We start from the raw sequence: 19,354 nt of genomic DNA on the forward strand, positions 1-19,354 counted from the left end.
CTTATCTAACAGTGTTTCCAACTAAAAATTTAATCCTTCCGCTACCGTTTGCACTTTATTTGATTTCATTATGAGCATTTTTATGAAAATTATAAGCAAATTAAATCCGTCCAGACTTTATGAAAACCCTGTATCTCAGGTTTGTAGTGTACAAGAGAACAGGCATATTCCCCAGTTATGAGAATAGTGTTTCGCTTAATGAAATGTTTAACACCTTGTCTCTCAATCTTAGAAGGGTGTTAAATGACATGATTTTTTGTACAAAATACTAAATAACAAATTAAAGAGTACGAACTTGGTCTCTGTCTTTCATCTCATACAGTACGTGCGGGAAATAAAAATTTCTTTCATTGTAAGAAACCTCGAACAAATTCAATAGAATGTCACCAACGTGGAAGATGAGTGCAGTGTATAACAAACTGCGTAAAAGTAAAAATGTTCTGGATCTACACGGTATTAGGATAGATTTTGCAAAGGCAATACAGCTACTCTATGTAACTCGGATATGAACACTGTAATTTGGGTACTATCTGTTGTGTTCTTCTCAAAATAAATAAACAAAATTATTAGATTTTCCTTCTTGAAAACTTATGAGATATTTTGATCTTACACACTGTAAATTTTGGGCGTGAGGACGGTTTAAAAGGAATTGTTAGTTACGCTTCGTGCACTCTTATGTAGTAATGTTACACCAGTGCTCGAATTGTGACATTTTGATTCCTTTTGCGTTTTTCTTTCTTTTTTTTTGTAATTATTGCAAATCAGTATCAAAATTAAGTAACCAGTGCTCTCTGCTTATCTGTTGTGTTAATAGCTAACTTGAGAAAACCTGACAGTCCCTCCAATCCATCTCAGGATAATATGATCAGGCGTTATTACTCTGAGAAGGCGATAAAAATAACATTCTAGCGCCTGAAAGATACTCAAAAATATATTTACACGATCCACGTATGGGAATCAATTGCAGATGCAATTTAGTGTCCCATGGTTATGCTTTAGGTTAAAGGATATGGGATTATATCACGATGGTGAATGATTATAAAATGTTTGGTACCATCAAAATATAGAAGGAACCAAAAAGCTGAGAAAATCCAGGGATATATATTCTGCACTATAATCTCACACGTCTGGTGTCAATCCAGAATGAACTCTTAAACAGAGATGAAGTCCTCTACGACTAAACAATAGTGACAACATCAATAAGAATGTTCTGTTACTGTGCTATGATTAACATGATTCGTTGTCCGCGTAGAGATTCTTCTCTTAAAATTGTATATTACGTTCATACCGACATTGGAATCTGAATTTACTCTCATCACTTTAAATTACTCTATTGCACAAATATTCATAGAATTGTACTGTTTCCATTCACGAGAAATACAGGACCCTTTCACCGATTCTCCTTCTTAATCCAAGGCATCTTTCTGGTAACTCGGCGTTTGAAACCAATTTCCTTCAAGAGATCATTCTATTAGTCTTATTGTTGAAATATATCTCTAAATAGTTTATATTATTTCTGCTGTCAACTCTGGTATTATCTTGATACGAATCTTTACTTTACAAAAACCATTATCCTTCCATCTGTTCCACATAATAGACGCATACATTCCATTCACTTCATTTATTACTTTTCCCTTCAACTTGAACTTGTCAACAACTATTAAAACGGATGAATATGTGCTGTCATTACTTTTTTGACATTTTGTACTCATGTTGCTTTCATAGCCAGAATAGCTTTAATTTTGCATTCACGGTGTGAAGTTTTAATTTTCTCACCACTGTACTGTGAGTCTTGCTTGGTGAAAATTACACAAGATGGCTGGCAGACATACGTCAAACTCGTAACATACGGTCCCTCTTCCCCAGTACTATCCCTTCTATCTTTATAATTATGTATAACTTGAACAAAAATCAAATCTGACCAAACCTCTTATTATTACTAATCTGTGTTTAAAATTATATCATTGGCTTAATCAGACACATTGTTAAAGTAGAATCTAAGGCTACAGCCTACGTGGACTTTAGTAATCAAAGGAGATCACGTCTAACAACGAATTACATTCTTTATTTAATTTTTACTGTCATAAATGTTGTAATTACAAATCTTGACTAGGTACTAATTTTCAGTGTTTTTACAATCCTTAACTTTAAACAACACAAACACTTCCGTTATCTTGTTCTCATATTCCATACTACGTTGCATGTTCTATCCTTTAGTCCACTTTTTTCTATCTTATTTGATATCTTGCTAAAAGAATAACAATTGTTAGTCCACTTGTGTAAAACATTATTAACTTTCTCTCTTCTCTCCTTATCTGCTGTCCTTCTTTTCAGTTTCTTAAAACATTTCTTCTTTCTCTTTCTACACCTTCTACACTTTCCTAGCCTATTTCTTGCCATGTATCACTCACATGTTTAACATTTATGTTATTTATTGAGTCTAAGGACATGTGTATTATATTTAATATTTTTCTAACCTCATCTCTGTTTCTCCCATGTAAATAATATTATTACATTCTTTACATTCTTTACATTTAAGGTAACTATTTTCCTCTTCCATCATACTGTGTGTTCCCATTTGATGTTTAAAGTGTACCATCAGTTTTCTAAATGTCGTTTATACATCAATCTGCAAAACAATCAGTAAATTTACATAAAAAGTACAAAGTAAATGAATTCTTTAAACATATGATTGTCTTAGAATTTACGTTTTAAACTACCTACTTACGGATTTTCGTCTGGATTTCCTGATGTCATCCACTGTCGAAATACCTCTAGAGATCTCTGTGAAGAATCTTCATTTCCAAGATGATTAATAAGTGGAAGTAGAAGATATCTGCGGAGAGTTTTATCTTTGGGTTCCATTGGTTGTTCATCAAAACCTATGTCTTCATAGATACCTTCAAGCAGTCCAAGCAGATAGGTCTGAAATAAGTAACACAAATAATTCCGCTCCAAGAACTGAGGATTATAACCAGTATGTGCATCACCGTTAGCAGTGTGAGATTCACAGTTATTAAAAGAAAAATTATAGTTTATTAGTTAACAGTGCTTTCTTTTACACATCCAGTACATAAATAGAGAATACTTTGAAACATAATAAAATCTAAAAAATATTATTGGTAATTTACGTGATATATTTTTGCAACATAAAAAATAGTTAACGATTTTTTCGAACATTGCAGTTGGAAATATATCTTCAAATATGTACTTTCGTGAAGTTCGATGTTAACTAACGACTCATACCCAATCGTTAGACAAATTTGCAAGGTTCCAGCAAGGTTCCACATGTTCTCTCAGCAGCACGTGCTGGCTGTAAACCCACTTAAAACTACAACCACGTAGGTATAAAAGCCGATTTTGTATTCCTGGGCAAAATATGCTCGACTTTCTCGTTGGTATATCAACAGTTTTTCGAATTATGTTGTGGCTTTCTCAAGGAGAACTATGCCGCCAGGCTTCTTTAAGCCAACAATGAGTTATATGATATTATAAGGGAGTGATTATGTATAGTGCCGAACAGAAGTCTTTGATCAGGTAATAGCGGCTGCTTTGAAACAAATGCAGAGTATGATAATTAAATCCGTCAAATCTGTAGTATGGTGTGGAGAAAAAACAAACTTGTGAACCAAAGCTTTAAGAACACCTCAAGTTGATAATATAAACTGTTAATACTGGTATAAACTGCGCCGAAGATTATTCACTTTTATCATCATAAAAGAAATACAAAAGATGTTTTGAAACGAAAAACACACAACTTTGCAAGCGGAGGCAAAGAAAGTTAACGTAAGCAGACTAAAGACGAATCATTTTTCGCGTAGTGATTGCGGTTCAGTGGTGAGTTCGTTGTGAGACGCGGTGTAGTGCACCTCGTGTGTGAGCTCCGCTGTAACTAGGTTATGCTTTCGCCTTGACGGCCTTTGTGTTTGATACAATTTCAGTAGTGTGTCTGTCAGTGTACCTAACCCGGATTTCTGCATAGTTTTGTTTAGTGAATCTTAGTTGTTGTGTCACTCTACGATAGTTTTGTACCACTTACAATGAATGCTTTACGTAAAAATACAGTTCGAATTGCATTTGACAAGATGACGCGTAGTATCAAGCCCAGTGTAGCCAGGATACAGGCTTGGTTAACTAACGAATTGCAATTACATATTCAGGATATTGCAGCGATTCAACTTCATAATGAGGATTATAGTTTGTACATCAAGTTTAAATGTCAAGATCATGTGGACACCTTTCTTCGTCAGCACCCGGAAACCATGAATTTTGAGCATGAAAATGGCACAATAAGTCAAGTACAGTTGTCCAGTGCAAGTATACAATATACCCGTGTACGCATATTGGATCTCCCCATGGAAATCACTAATGATGAACTTAGTGCAGTGCTTCGCCCCAATGGACAAGTGATACATGTCACGGAGGAAATGTGGTCCAGTACGTTACCATTTCCAGTGTATATTGGCAATAGACTCGTTCAAATGATTTTAGGGAAGCATATTCCCTCTAAAATTGTGGTTCGTGGGTGTCGTGCTAGTGTCATGTATCATGGTCAACCGCCTACCTGCTTTATTTGTCTGGCCCCGAACCACGTCGCAAGTGCGTGTCCACGGAAAGTTAAACCCCAGGTTATATCTACTTCAGCTCCCACTGCATTTAAGATGACTGAACTTTTCTGTGGTAAGATGCCGACAACTCCTAGTTATTGCCCTTCTTCGCCCGATTTACAGTTGCCAACGGTTTCTACTGCCCAAACAATGGTCCTAGAGAGCACCCCCTCCCCTTCGGCTCCTAACTTAAAGGATGAGAGGAATTTTCCCCAGTTGCCCCTCAAAAGTGAATCTCTTCAGTCAGCTGTATCCGAGAAGCAGAGTAAAGAGGACAATGCCCCTCATGCTACCTCCAAGATGATTCCTACTACTGCAACGACCCTGTCATCTGACCCCTCGCCCGACTGTAAACAGCCTGAAGTGTCTATTAACCAAGAAGCACATGTGACTCCCCCTGTTGTAGTGGAGTCTCCGTTACAGCCAGTGCAAAGTGAAAACGTGTCAAAGAATAGGAAAACAAAAGTATCTACTGAACGAAGTGACGTAACAAGTGCTTTATCCGTGTGGCCTTCCAGTGCAGTGTCTTCCCTCACTCCAGCAAATGGTGAAAACAATGTTAGCCAGTGAATTCGTAAACAAACCATGTTCCAAGTGTTTATATCGTTCTGCGATCTTACACGTTTCAGACACGAGACCAACAACACACCGCACAGCTCTTCTCTCTCCTTTTTTTCAAGGTTGATAGTTTCACGGTCTGGTAGTAATTTTGCCTCTAAAGTACGATTTACGTAATAGTGTCTGCGATACGAAAGCTTTATTTACATTGTCTTCTATTATATGTTGTTATATAGGTTGTTTACAAATGTATCGTCTGTTAAGAAACGTACTAGGGAGGTCATTTCCTTTCTTTTTGTTACTGCTGTTCCTGTGCGCTATATCCGGGTCAATGCAAGAAGTTCGTAAGCCAAATGTTCGATCATATATTACCTTAAATTTGAATGGAATTCAAAGTGATGCTAATCGCAATCTTTTACGAAGCTTTATTAACCAAACATCGACTGACTTTATTTTATTACAAGAAGTGGCGTTTGCAGAATTTGACTTTCTACCCCAATATATTGCATATGTCAATATAGGACCAGCGCACCGGGGTACAGCTATATTATGTAAACGAGGTATAGAGGTCTCAAATTCATTTGCCGTCTGGCAGGGGTATTAGCATTACTTGTGACAATATTACAATCATTAATATTTATTCGTATTCTGGCACTAATAATCGAATAGCACGGGAACAGTTTTACTCTACTGAAATCTTACCATTATTTCCGAATGTTCCGAATAACATAATACTTGCAGGCGATTTTAATGCTGTCTCTAGAGCAATTGATACCACGGGAAAGTTTATTCCATCACCTGCCCTACAGCAGCTAGTTTCATCAATACCTCTCAAGGACGTCTGGGTCCACCACCGGCGAGATCTCCAATTCACTTTTAAAAATTCTACTATGAGCAGTCGGTTGGACCGAGTTTTGGCAACCACTAATCTAGTATCCTCCATCACTGATATTCATTTGAAATTAGTTCCGTTCAGTGATCATGCCGCAGTAATCTGGACATGTAAATTTGCGCTAGGTGTTTCTACAACCTATGGGAAAACAGCTTGGAAATTGAATACTCAATTACTTACTGACGCCGACACGAAATGTTTGTTTAGAACTAAATGGACGTACTGACTCCGCCAACGTCACTACTACCCGACACTAAATGACTGGTGGGTCAAATATGTGAAGCCTAAAATAAGAAGTTTTTTCAAATGGCAAGGAGCTGAAAAGAAACGAGACCAGCGTGACACCCTAGCGTATCTTTACAGAGCGCTGCATGAACTTTGGATCCTGCCCAGCTCTCCGCAAAATATGATTGCAATTCACAAAACGAAGGCATGGATAAAACAACTTCATGCTAATGATGTACGCAAATATGTTCATACCCTGCCAGACGGAGACTGTCTGCCCGATGAACACATTACATTTTATCACTATATGGCAAAACATATACGTCGTGTTGGGAAGGTGATTGACACCCTGAATCATAATAATACCAAACTTACGACCCTCCCTGACATTCAAAAAGTTTTCTTTGACCATTATACAACGTTATATGCTGCCACTACGGACCCTCCCCAAGGGTATCACGATTATTTAAATTTGTTGCTCCCACAATTATCAGTGGCTGATAATCAGACATTAACTGCACCACTAACAGAAGCGGAAATACTTCACACGCTTAAGCAATGTAATCCTACCTCATGTCTCGGGAGTGACGGTTTGCCGTATGCACTCTATCAACAGTATTGGGATATCATAGGCGTGGATATGGTAACATTATATAATGAACTCTATGCTACTCCGCACTTCCTTCAAAATGATGGTCATGTGATCTTTATTCCTAAGTCTTCTGATGCCAACACTGTCACACAATATAGCCAATCACCTTGCTCAACACCGATCTCAAATTGTTTAGTAAAGTTCTAGTACGACGCCTCAAATCAATATTTCAAGACAAAATTAGTCCATTTCAGACTGCTCTCAATCCACATAAGAATGTTTATTATGCGCTGACCAAGATTCGGGATGTTGTAGGTTATTTTACATTTAATAGAAAACCGGCTTGCCTGATATCCCTTGATTTTCAAAATGCATTTGATCGATTATCTCATGCCTTTCTGTTTGCTGTGCTACAAGCGTATAATTTTCCGGAAGTTTTCCTTAACTTTCTTACTCACATTTATAGCACAGCCACGGCTAAGCTTCAAATAAATGGTTTTTCTACTGCTCCCATTCCATTACAGAAAGGAGTTCGTCAGGGGTGCCCGATTTCCATGTTTTTGTTTGGCCTCGCACTGGAACCTTTATTATATAAGTTAGCTGCATATATACAACCTGATCTGAATGACCTGCAAAATATATCGGTTACTGCCTTCGCAGACGATGTTAGCCTTAGCTGTACCACTCTACAACAATTTCACTATATTATTGACCAATTACAACAATTTAGTGCTCTTAGTGGCGAACTGCTTAATTTACAAAAAACGAAAGTGTTGCCCTTTCATTCTTGGACTATGGACTTCATACCCCTACCATTTGCCAACATTGAATTGGTTACGAAGGTGAAAATCCTGGGCATAACGTTCTCTAATTCAAACAGTTTACAGTATGAACATGTTTGGGATCCTCTCATTCAAAAATTACGAATGCTCAGTCTAAATCACAAATTGCGCAACTTAAACCTAATCCAACGTATTTGGTACATCAATAGTTATTTATGTGATATGCTAAATTGTGGTACTCCGCTCATATATATCCCATTAGTGATTTGTATGTTCGTAAAATAAATTCCCTGATTGGTTGGTTTCTGTGGGCAGGACATTATTTTCGTGTCAAGAGTCACACTGTTACCTTACCCCTTGACCGTGGGGGCTTGAACCTAATATCAGTCAGAGCTAAATGTACTGCATTCTTTCTAGCTAATAATTATAAACAATTTCAAGTTACTGACCAAATCACCCACCAATGGATTTCTTGTTGGATCTCTTCCCTCCCTGCACCTAATCCTCCTAATATGATGTCACTCAAACAGGCCCCGGTGTATATTCAGCACTGCGTGCAAGGCTGGTCCTATGTTCCTATCTCTGATCCTACCAACTACTCCCATATCCGCTTTCTATCCACACACTTCCACGCACCTCTTTGCAATAATATCGTTCCGCGTATCCAAATCAAATTTCCAACAAAAAATTGGTCCAGAATGTGGTTCAATATTCATAACACCACGTTGACATCAGCGGTCGTGACTGTCTGGTATACGATAGTAAATGAGCTCGTACCTACTCATGTTAAGTTAAAACGTATTAGTGTACTCCCTACGGATATGTGTCAACACTGTAATCAGGAAGACACGCTAGAACACAGATTGACGTTGTGCCTTCACTCTTCTTCTATCTGGGCTAAATTACAACGCCTGTTAAGTGTGATTTGCCGAGAACCTGCACATATGTTTGATCATAATTATGCTTTGTTCCCAGATTATAAGTTTTTTTTCCAATCACGAAAAACAATAGCGTCACATGGTTAATTGGTCAAACGATCTTTTATCTTATGGACACATATCCGTATGGAAATGAATATGCATATGTGCTGTTTCTTAAAACTGCTTGTAAACAATTTTCTGTGAATGTAGCTCACAAATATTTTTCAAATTATTTGAGTATACTATGTACTGAATATCTGACCTAAGCTGTTTTAGCTTCATGTAGCTCTTCTCCAAATGGCAAATAAATAAAAAAAAGTGGTTAAGGCGCTCGACCAGTAATCCGGAGGTTCTTGGTTCGAATCTGCGTAATGTAGTTTCTTCTTATTTTTGATTTATCGTGATTGATCGGCGATAACATACATTTTATGATATTCAAATATTTGAATACTCGCATGTTTCAATATATGAATTATCAAATCTTCAGAAATAATAATAGTAATAATAATTATTATTATTATCTCGTAGAAGATTAAACGTTAAGAGCTAATTATCGCTCAAGTCATACTATTACATGCAGAAACGTGACTTTTGTTAAGAATATTTAGTTTTTTTTATTGTTGCACACGAGAAGAGGAATTTCTCATCTCGTTTCTAAAAAAATCAAAATAACATGAGTATTAACATTTTCCGTTTAAGGCGAGACAAGGCTAACTCAAATTATCGTCTCGCTTTGGAGATGAGAATCTACACGAGACCAAAAGTATCGTAAACATTTCTCGTCTCGATTCTCGAAATATTGTATGCCCATTCTTTAAGTAACAATTGCTCTGTAGACTGAATCTTATAGGCTATTTTGTTACTGTGTATTTCAGAGCTCATTGAATTATGTAGGAATTTTTGTAGCAAAGCTTTTATAATACCTCTGCATATTCTAAAAATTAGTTTATCATATGCCTTACTGTTGCGTGATATTCAGTTATTTCTATTACAGTTATTTTCCTTAAAACGCACAGTAAAATACTTTCTACATGAAGCTTTAGTGGAACGCTTTCGTCTAAAAACTTGCTGCAGATGTGTATCTTGAAGGTAGGGAACCCCTTGCCTGAAATACCTATTTTAAGTAAGTTTTTCCAAATGTTAGGGCAACTTTAAAACATATAATACCATCATTATTACTATTATTATTACAATTATTATTATTATTATTATTATTATTATTAGTAGTAGTAGTAGTAGTAGTAGTACTAGTAGTATTGAAGTGTTGTGAATTTAATGTTTCTCCCTGTTCCACCCAGCTCCTGACTAGTGGGCATTGTGCTGGACAAACATCGTGTAGGCCCTATGTGTAAGTTTTCTCCGAGTTCCGCTTTCTCCCACTTTCCTTATTCCAATATTTCTTTCATTCTCATCATCTACGTCTTCTGTAGCTTAGCCAGCGTAACCATTAGTTAAAGAATTTTTCTTAGGGCTCTTGTGAATTCAGTAGTCCTACTTTCTACATGAAACTTGCCTGGAAACATTCCGTTTAACATTTAGGTAGTTGTAGGGACGTATGCAGAGAGTATGTCCCGATGGCCCTGACACAGTTCATTCCAATCTCGACAATTTTGTAACTTTAGTCTAACGCTAGGGGCGATTTCACAGATTTTAATACAATCTGTCCTCATACGGAATTTGTCTTATTATTATTATTATTATTATTATTATTATTATTATTATTATTATTATTATTATTATTATTATTATTACTGAATATTTGACACCTCAATATTATGCCCTATTAAAATGCAAATAAGCATACTGAAGTTTAAAAAAAATTAAAACAAATTTTTTGGATCCTCTATATGGATGAACTGCATTATAAGAGATACTTTGGAATGAAAAGAAGAGGGAAAAGCTGTCAGCTCCTGGACAATACGAAAATCATACCTTCGGATGCCTTAACAAACACTAAATAGGATTTCTCTTCATCACAATACACAGCAACGCCATTTGTTTTGGTAAGAAACTTTGGATTATGTATACGTTATATTGATATTTTAACAAAATATACATAAAAATATAAAAAAGAATAATTCCTACTTACAAATTTTGGTTGAACAGATATATGGAACGTATTGTAACTGGCGAACGAAAATATTATTTTTAATTTCCAGTAAGAGTGCAAGAAATCAGAAACAATTCCACAATAAAACAATAACGTGTGAGACACATTTATGACTCATACCTAACGTATTCATGAATTGTTTGCTAAACACGCTAAGTTATCAGAGAATACGAATCGAGATTGTAAACTGTGACGTCATGTTGTCAGTATTTCCGCTGTGAAGGAAGTCGTTCCAACACTATTTTGTAAGAACGAGAAAAACTGACAGAAAAATTTTTCATGTTATTATTCGTCAGAGATATCAACATTGTAAATGATAAAATATTTCTTAATTTTCTCAGAGGGAACCGAACCGCTGACCCCTAAAGTACGAAACGAATGCTCAAGCCACAACCCTAAGACTACTCTGTTAAGTAAGGGTCAATAAACATTCGTGTATTTAGCAAATTGCACACCTTTACAATTCCAATATTTTACTAACGGTGAAACACTGATTTCGGTCATGATAAAATACTATAGCCCAAAGAATTCAAATTTAAATTAACAAAAAAGACTTACAAACAAGCAAGGATATGAAGGAGAAAGTGTCTTAAGAGTAGTTCAAATCCTTAACTGGAACCTGGTGACTCAGACCAATCCTTTTTCTGATTCACCGAAAAAATCTCCGTAACTTACCTCTTCTATATACGGTTATTTTTTCCTTACAGTTACTTCTCGTAACTTTGAAACACAGAGACACGAACACAGATATATCGAGAACATTTAATATTTTATTGGCTCTCCCACCGGGAATCGATACTGAGACTCCGCTTACTAAAATATCTAGTGGATCAGGTACCTGGTTTTTTCAAAGGCAGTAAGCTTGAAACAGACAATATCGTACTTGTGCGTTTTCTCGGGACACCCCCACTTTATCATTCCAAAACTTCGTCCATCATAATTCACTTTGTTCAATCGTAGTCTTCCTCTGCGTAACAGGCATAATTGTGGAACATTAAACGTAAAAATTACATTTTCAAGCTGTTAACACAAACCAATCCGAACCGAAAAATGGCTATAGTTTCTATTGCTAATTAACGTGTTTTCACAAAAAAATAGAGAGAGAAAAAAACATGAAGAATCGTGAAACATTCCATTCAAAAGTGAAACAGCAGACTCATAAACCTTAAGCTGAAACGAAACTATTACATATCGTTTGGAACTTTTCCAAAATATACACAGATATACTGTAATGTATGTTTTCAAACAAAACTGAACCAAATTACGGTTCGTTTTCTGAACTAAACGGGCATATTCCGTTTCAAGATTAAGCCTGGCAAATTTCATGTAGAAAGTAAGGCTACTGATCTCAGAAGAGCCCTAAGAACTTTTTTTAAGTAATGGTTATGACGGCTAAGCTACAGAAAACCTCGATGATGAGAGTGAGAGAAATATTGGAATAAAGAATGTGGGAGGAAGCGGAACTCGGAGAAAACCTACACACTCTGTATTTGTCCAGCACAATGTACACTAGGCAGGAGCTGGGTGGAACAACGTGAATCATTAATATCACAACACTTCAGTAACAACAACAACAATAATAATAATAATAATAATAATAATAATAATAATAATAATAATAATAATAATAATATTAAAAGTTTGAAAGCTGCCCTAACATTTGGCAAAACTTACTTAAAAGTGGGGAATTGAAGGAAGTGATTCCGTACCTTCAAGACACACTTCTGCAACTACCTAAATTTTAAGCGAAAGCGTTCCACTAAAGTTTCATGTAGAAAGTATTCTATTGTAGGTTTTATGGAAATTAACTGTAATAAAAGTAACTGAATATCACTCAACAGTAAGGCGTATAATAAACTAATTTTTAGGATATGCAGAGATAATTATAAAAGCTTTGCTATAAACATACTTACACAGACCATAATTCAATAGGCTCTGAAATACACAGTAACAAAATAGCCTATAAGATTCAGTCTACAGAGCAATTGTTACTTAAAGAATGGGCATACAATATTTCGAGAATCGAGACGAGAAATGTTTACGATACTTTTGGTCTCGTGTAGATTCTCATCTCCAAAGCGAGACGATAATTTGAGTTAGCCTTGTCTCGCCTTGAACGGAAAATGTTAATACTCATGTTATTTTGATTTTTTTAGAAACGAGATGAGAAATTCCTCTTCTCGTGTGCAACAATAAAAAAAAACTAAATATTCTTAACAAAAGTCACGTTTCTGCATGTAATAGTATGACTTGAGCGATAATTAGCTCTTAACGTTTAATCTTCTACGAGATAATAATAATAATTATTATTACTATTATTATTTCTGAAGATTTGATAATTCATATATTGAAACATGCGAGTATTCAAATATTTGAATATCATAAAATGTATGTTATCGCCGATCAATCGCGATAAATCAAAAATAAGAAGAAACTACATTACGCAGATTCGAACCAAGAACCCCCGGATTACTGGCCGAGCGCCTTGATCACTGAACCACGATCAGTACTCGGTAAATGATTCATCTTTAGTCTCCTTACGTTAGCTTTCATTGCCTCCGCTTGCAATGTTGTATGTTATATTTCTTCGTTTCAAAAGGTCTTTCGTATTTCTTTTATGATGATATAAGTGAATAATCTTCGGCAAAGTTTATATTAACAACTTGAGTTGTTCTTGAACCTGTGGTTCACAAGTTTGTTTCCTTTCACATCATACTACAGATATGACAGATTTTATTTTCATACTCCGCATTTGTTTGAAAACAATCGCCATTACATGAACAAAGACTTCTTTCCTTCAGTTTACAAACTACAAATATTATGTATTCGATATGTTCCTTAACAAAACACCACAATAAGTTCTATACAAGTGAAAGCATTTTTACAATATGACTGTACTGTAAATTGAAAAAGCTGGAGAACACATTGTTACTTATTCTAGCCTATGCAATTCTGATAATATACAGCATATTTTAAAAACTTTTAAAAAAGGAAAAATTCATATTCTTATAAATGTACGTTAACTCGTGTGCCACGGAACTCTGGATAGCTATGTAACTATATATATAAGTTAACTATATATATATAGCACAACCGGTGGAAGAATGTTACAGCTCGGAAAATGGCATTTTTGAGTTATCATCGCCACTGAATAGTGAGAAGCGAGCTCTGACTTGTGGCATCTCTTCGTGAACGTAACTCAAAAATTAACCCCTAGATGACAGAAATACCAGTGCTCCATTCAGCGATTTTGATAATATATGGCGTAAGAATACAGTTCATCTTAGTCGAGAGCCAGAATTCGACGATGGTGTGTATTGAGGAATGTTACATTTTGAATTATTACCACTATTCTTCTCCAGCAAAGCTTATCGACAACCGGTAGGAATTTCAGAAGCAAAAAAGCGTGATCTGATGCCCTTTGTCAAGAATAACCACATTAACAAAGTACCTCATGCATTTTGTAAAAACCTTAAGATAATGACAGTGAGAGAGTGAAATTACTGAAAGATATGCAGCTACTCTAAAGTGGGTGGCACGAAAGTAGCAGCACATTAGATAATCTGTCAGTAAATAAACGTCGATAAGTTAAACAGCAATATTAAATTTTCTTTTAATGTTATTGTAATCAAATTTTAGTTGTTTTTTTTTTTTTCATTTCAAAAGCTGTAGTTCTCACAATTTGATTTTATGAAGTTGATTGAAGAGAATTCAATGAAAACAGAAACGTTACATATCCCATCTGGGGTTGTTTGTGCACATGTAAAAGAATGCAGTTTTGTGGCTTAAACATATGGACAGGACACGTATTCACAGTTGGTTCCAAGACTGAGAAAGTTACTAACAACGTTTGGTTTTACTAAGACTGTGACAAATAGTTTTACTTTGAGATAATGCAATGTAACGGAGATTTCAATATTGCAACAAATGACCCATTTATTTATCGTAATGTTCACTTCATTCTGTCCAATAGCCTGAAGGTTTATGAACACTACTGATTTCCAAAACATGCAGACCGTGTAAAATTGCAAAGAACATACAATGTGATAAAATGTAACATAAAACTACTACTTAAATTTGGTATATCTTCAGATTACTTTGATTATGACGGAAGAAAAGTGTTATAACCAAATATTTTTCTGCCTAACACCCATTTCATGAAAACAATACGAAAATACTTATTTGACTTAAACGTGACCAACAACTAATATCTGAATATATTTTAATAGCTACAGTGCTTGTTCATACCTATGCATTGCAGGGAAAGAATACTAAACTATAAAATTCATTTTACCAAAAATGTGTAGTTTTGACTTGTAAAAGTCTTTCAACCGGGTGTGCGATATATATGATTAACATTTTTAATGTAATTCGAAATAGTTAAATTGAATTTTGTAATTTTTCTTTGACGCCATGTCTTCTTAGTTGAAAAGAAAAAGTTATAATAACAAGTTAATGAATATGGACGAATTAGTGGAATAAAGTGACTTGTAAGAATCGGGAAAACTAATAAAAAGTCAACGGGCAGGTTATGCGTTAGAAGTTAACATTGATGGAATTGAACCAAAGAAGTGATTAATTTACTACTTAGGTCCCCATTTCCAATATGTAAGTGCTTAAATGTCATAATCAATTTACTACATGAGTTTCCCATGGGTTCAGTGATAAAGATTTGTATTACAATGACATTACATGTACCTATGAGCATACTCAAATCTAGGAAGCAAGAAAACATGGTTACAAATTAATCAATAAATGCCGACCAAAGTGTTTTTGTATCTATTAATTTTTAATGTTAATGTTTGAACCAAAAGGACAGAAACTTGTGTTATTAATGAGACAGTTCCACTATACTATCATGAGTGTTATGTATGTTTTGTTCAGCTAAACCGAAGTTATATGTTATTGGTTAACATTTATTTTACTAAATATAAATCCTTCTCTAGAAGCATAGATATCACTGTTTCATTACTTAGTGATAGCTGCGCAAGTACAATCTAGGCATCGGAGCTTAAAAATTGAGTTCTAAGGGGCAAATCATGTAACAATTTGGCATCCGATATTTTTTGAATATATACCCATAAATGCTCGCATAAACGACGAACGCCAGAAAAACATCTCACGGGAGGGAAGCAAGAGGGGAGAAAGATTAAATTTTACCCGTTTCTATTATTCACTATATCTCGGTAACCATTGAAGCTAGAGCATCCAAAAGTTTTTTTTTTATTTTGTTTATACAATTGTCGTCTGTTTTTCAATTTTAATGCCTTATTAAGCTAAATATATAACGGCTTTCTTGTTATTTTCGTTTTTATTTCGTATTGGGTGAGCATGACATCAGTTTTTTTAGCCACAGATTCTTTACGAGATCGAAATCGGAAGAATGTTTCCTCTGAACGTTTCTCATGTTATGCTCTTTCAAAAAATGTATACTTATATTAGTGTAGAACTAATAGTGCCTGAGTTATAACCAACTTTATTCTGTCATGTGCGAAACTGATCACGGCGAGGCCCTAGAGTTATCTTCGAAGAAACGGTAGATATTAGCAGCACATGAAGATTAATATATATATAATCTTGTCTGCCTGCAAATATATAATCCTGATGATTTACTGGTAGTCTGTTTATAATATAAAGAAAAATATCCATTTTTATTATCAATTGAGGGACTTTTCTTAAAATAACCCTTGTCAAAACACAAAATTTCTCTGAAGAATGAAAAGAAAGCATTGTCTAGTACAAACTGAGAAACTCTACAAATCTCTTTCTTTATGCGTGTTTCTGATACCTTCTGAAGCATGCATAAACTTGCTAATTTCTATTCATTTTTCTGAAAAAATCTTGTTTTGACAAAGGCTGCTTTTGCTACAAGTCCTTCGATTTATGTACTAAAATGGTACTGAATGAAATAGAGCAGAAACCAGATTTCAAAATTGCCTTCAGGAGATAATCATGAACAATTTGCCATCCACATATTTTATATATTACCACCTTGCCTGTTAGTACTTACTGTAACGGCAAGAAAAAAGGTATAAAATAAAATATGCCTAACACATTTTATAAATGATCAGTTTTTAAACTGTTAAATCTTATTTACAGAAAAAGCTCTTGCCTTTTATTAAGATCGTGTACAGTTCCTATAATACAATAAATTTATAATTAGAAACATAATAGGAATCAGCTATATGCATAAGAAATCTCTACACAAGAGAACAAAATATTTGATTTCTAGAATTAGTACTCAATAATGTTAAGATAAGTTCCGTCGCATTTTCTAAAGGCCTGTGTTCGTACGGCATTCACACCGTGCGTTGAATGTGAATGGAGATAAGGCGAACATCAGTTATTGATGTTGTTATGTCCAACATACTACCTGGTTGTGATAGTTCAGTTACACCGTGAATTCGCGTAATGACAGATTGAAAATGGTACCTCCACAGAGCATCATAAGTGCTTGTATGCTGTATGAGTTCAAACTGGGGTCAAACGCTACTGCAGCGAGGAGGAAAATATTCCAGGCCTTTGGTGAGCATGTCGTGACTACGCGGAAAATACAGCGTGGCTTAACAAGTTTATGGACGGTAACGAAACACTTGAAGACGAAATCACGTCCTGGAAGACCAAGACATCTACAAAATGAACATCTTTGGAGCGCAATTGAGGCGAACAGTGGCCAGACATGCGAGGAACAGGGACTACAATTCAGAGTGAGTGGAGAAACACTAAAATTGGGTCGATGGATCCCACATGCTTTGACTCCGGGCCAGAAGGCAACGCGAGCAGACACTTGTGTATCTTTGCTGTATTGTCTGAGTACGGAGTAATTTCTGTACAGGTTGTTGATGTGTGATGATTAGCGGGTCCAGTATGAAGCTCCAAGGCGCCGTGATTTTCTAGCATCCCATGAGCCGGCCCAAAAACAGCCGTAACCAGCACTGAACCAGAAGGTCCTCCTTTGTATTTGATGGACTGCTTGCTCTATCGTGCATCGGGAACTCCTACCAGCTGGTCAGATCATCAATGCAAGTGTGTACTGTCACCAGTTGAGCAGTGTTGAAGGAAAATTCAAAACTCTGGAGCCAGAACTTCTGAATCCTCCTGTTACAGAACATCGCTAAGCCCCACGTGACTAGGATGACCCGGGACACCATTCTACGCCTTGGATGGGAAACATTATTGCATCCACCATACTCCCCGGACATTGCACCGTAAGATTATCAACTGTTCTATTCCTTGAACAATCACCTTAGAGAACGCTCATCAAATCCCTAGTAGAGGTGCAAAATATACTTGATACCTTCTTCGCTTCGCGGCCCACCAAGTTCTGCCGCGACGGAATCCATGGACTTCCAGAATGTTGGCAGAAGGTAGTGGATGCTGATGGAGACTTTTTGTGATCTTCCAGGTACATCTTAGGTGACATAATGATGTTTCAAGGTGGTGGGTGAAAAAGCAAGAGAACTTTCTTGCTTACATTTATGGAATAAATCTATTATAAGAAATGTAGTAGAACGAAACCATATGCTTAAGAAATCTCCACACAAGAGAACAAATTATTTGATTTCTAAAATTAGTTGTCAATCATGTTATCCCACACTTATATCTGGAAAAAGACCAAGAAATTTGTGATGTCTTTAATGCATCATTCATTCTTCTTCATTACTCTGTTCATTAACTGATACTGACTTTTTACGTTCACTCGGACAACTACACATTGGAGTGAACAAGAAACCATGATTCTTACATCTGCATTTCAAACTTACTGTACACACTCAAGTTTCTGACAGCTTTACATGGTAATCTCTAAACAAGCTGTGGAAATATCTTCGAGTGTTTTCAAAACTTCCTTCTGAATTTCCTCCTCGAAGTACCATTCGGAGTCTTCGTAGATCGATCTCACACTTATCAGCGTCTCCCAAATTGCTGTTTGGTAATGTAATCTATTTACATGTTGTTTCAGAGCATGTTGGAGGTAATTTCTTCAAGTTGCATTTTCTTAAAAGTAGGACCTAGCTTCATCACAGATTTTCATATTAAGCTTGAGGAGCTTTGTGAAAAACAGTTCTGTAGATTCAATAGCGTTTGTTGATAAAGGAACCTGTCCTAAGGAAATAAAATGTCACAGTTTTCTGACTAAGTAGACCATGAGTAGATAATACAGTGCTGGAACTGTCACTTTCAGAACACTTTGTTGTAGTTTCCGGTAGTTTAAAAGATCAGAAGACTTTGAAATCTTTGAGTTTTACCTCCCACGGTTATGCCGGTTAGGCTAAAGGAGACGGTGATTATGAGAAATGAATGAAATGGTGGATGAAGAAAATGGGAGGAAACGGGAGAACCCCGAGAAAACCCACGCACACGGTGTTTGTCCACCACAAAGTTCACTTGGCGGGAGCAGGGTTTGAACCCGAGACCCCATGCACCAGAGGTGAACGCTCTACCACTGAGCCACCGCGGCCCCTAGATCAGAAGACTGTTAAGAGTCAATCCATTCTAAGTGATGAAATATGTGCCGGTCCACCATCTCCAAAAATCTTTTTCCATGAATATTTATACTATATCAGAGAACTTCAAAACTGCGATCAATGGATTTTTGAAACATTTTGCGACGTAGCGACGTTGCAAGTGCTTCTTCTGTAAATAAGATAATTTATAAAATGTGTAAGGC

General features: G+C 35.9%; 1 protein-coding gene across 1 annotated transcript in view; it reads right to left on the minus strand.

The window, feature by feature from the left end:
- The window catches only part of LOC145678646 (aminopeptidase N-like), a 39,733-nt gene extending 36,822 nt beyond the window's left edge, over nt 1–2,911 (minus strand). Inside the window, exon 1 of the mRNA XM_081749012.1 lies at nt 2,729–2,911. Within this exon, the coding sequence (XP_081605138.1) occupies nt 2,729–2,865 (137 nt within the window). The 5' untranslated portion in view covers nt 2,866–2,911. The remainder of the gene's footprint in view (nt 1–2,728) is intronic.
- Between the last annotated feature and the right edge of the window lie 16,443 nt (nt 2,912–19,354).

The sequence above is a fragment of the Thermobia domestica genome, chromosome 2 (assembly GCF_964235325.1).
Source record: "Thermobia domestica chromosome 2, izTheDome1.hap1.1, whole genome shotgun sequence".
Classification (NCBI taxonomy): domain Eukaryota; kingdom Metazoa; phylum Arthropoda; class Insecta; order Zygentoma; family Lepismatidae; genus Thermobia; species Thermobia domestica.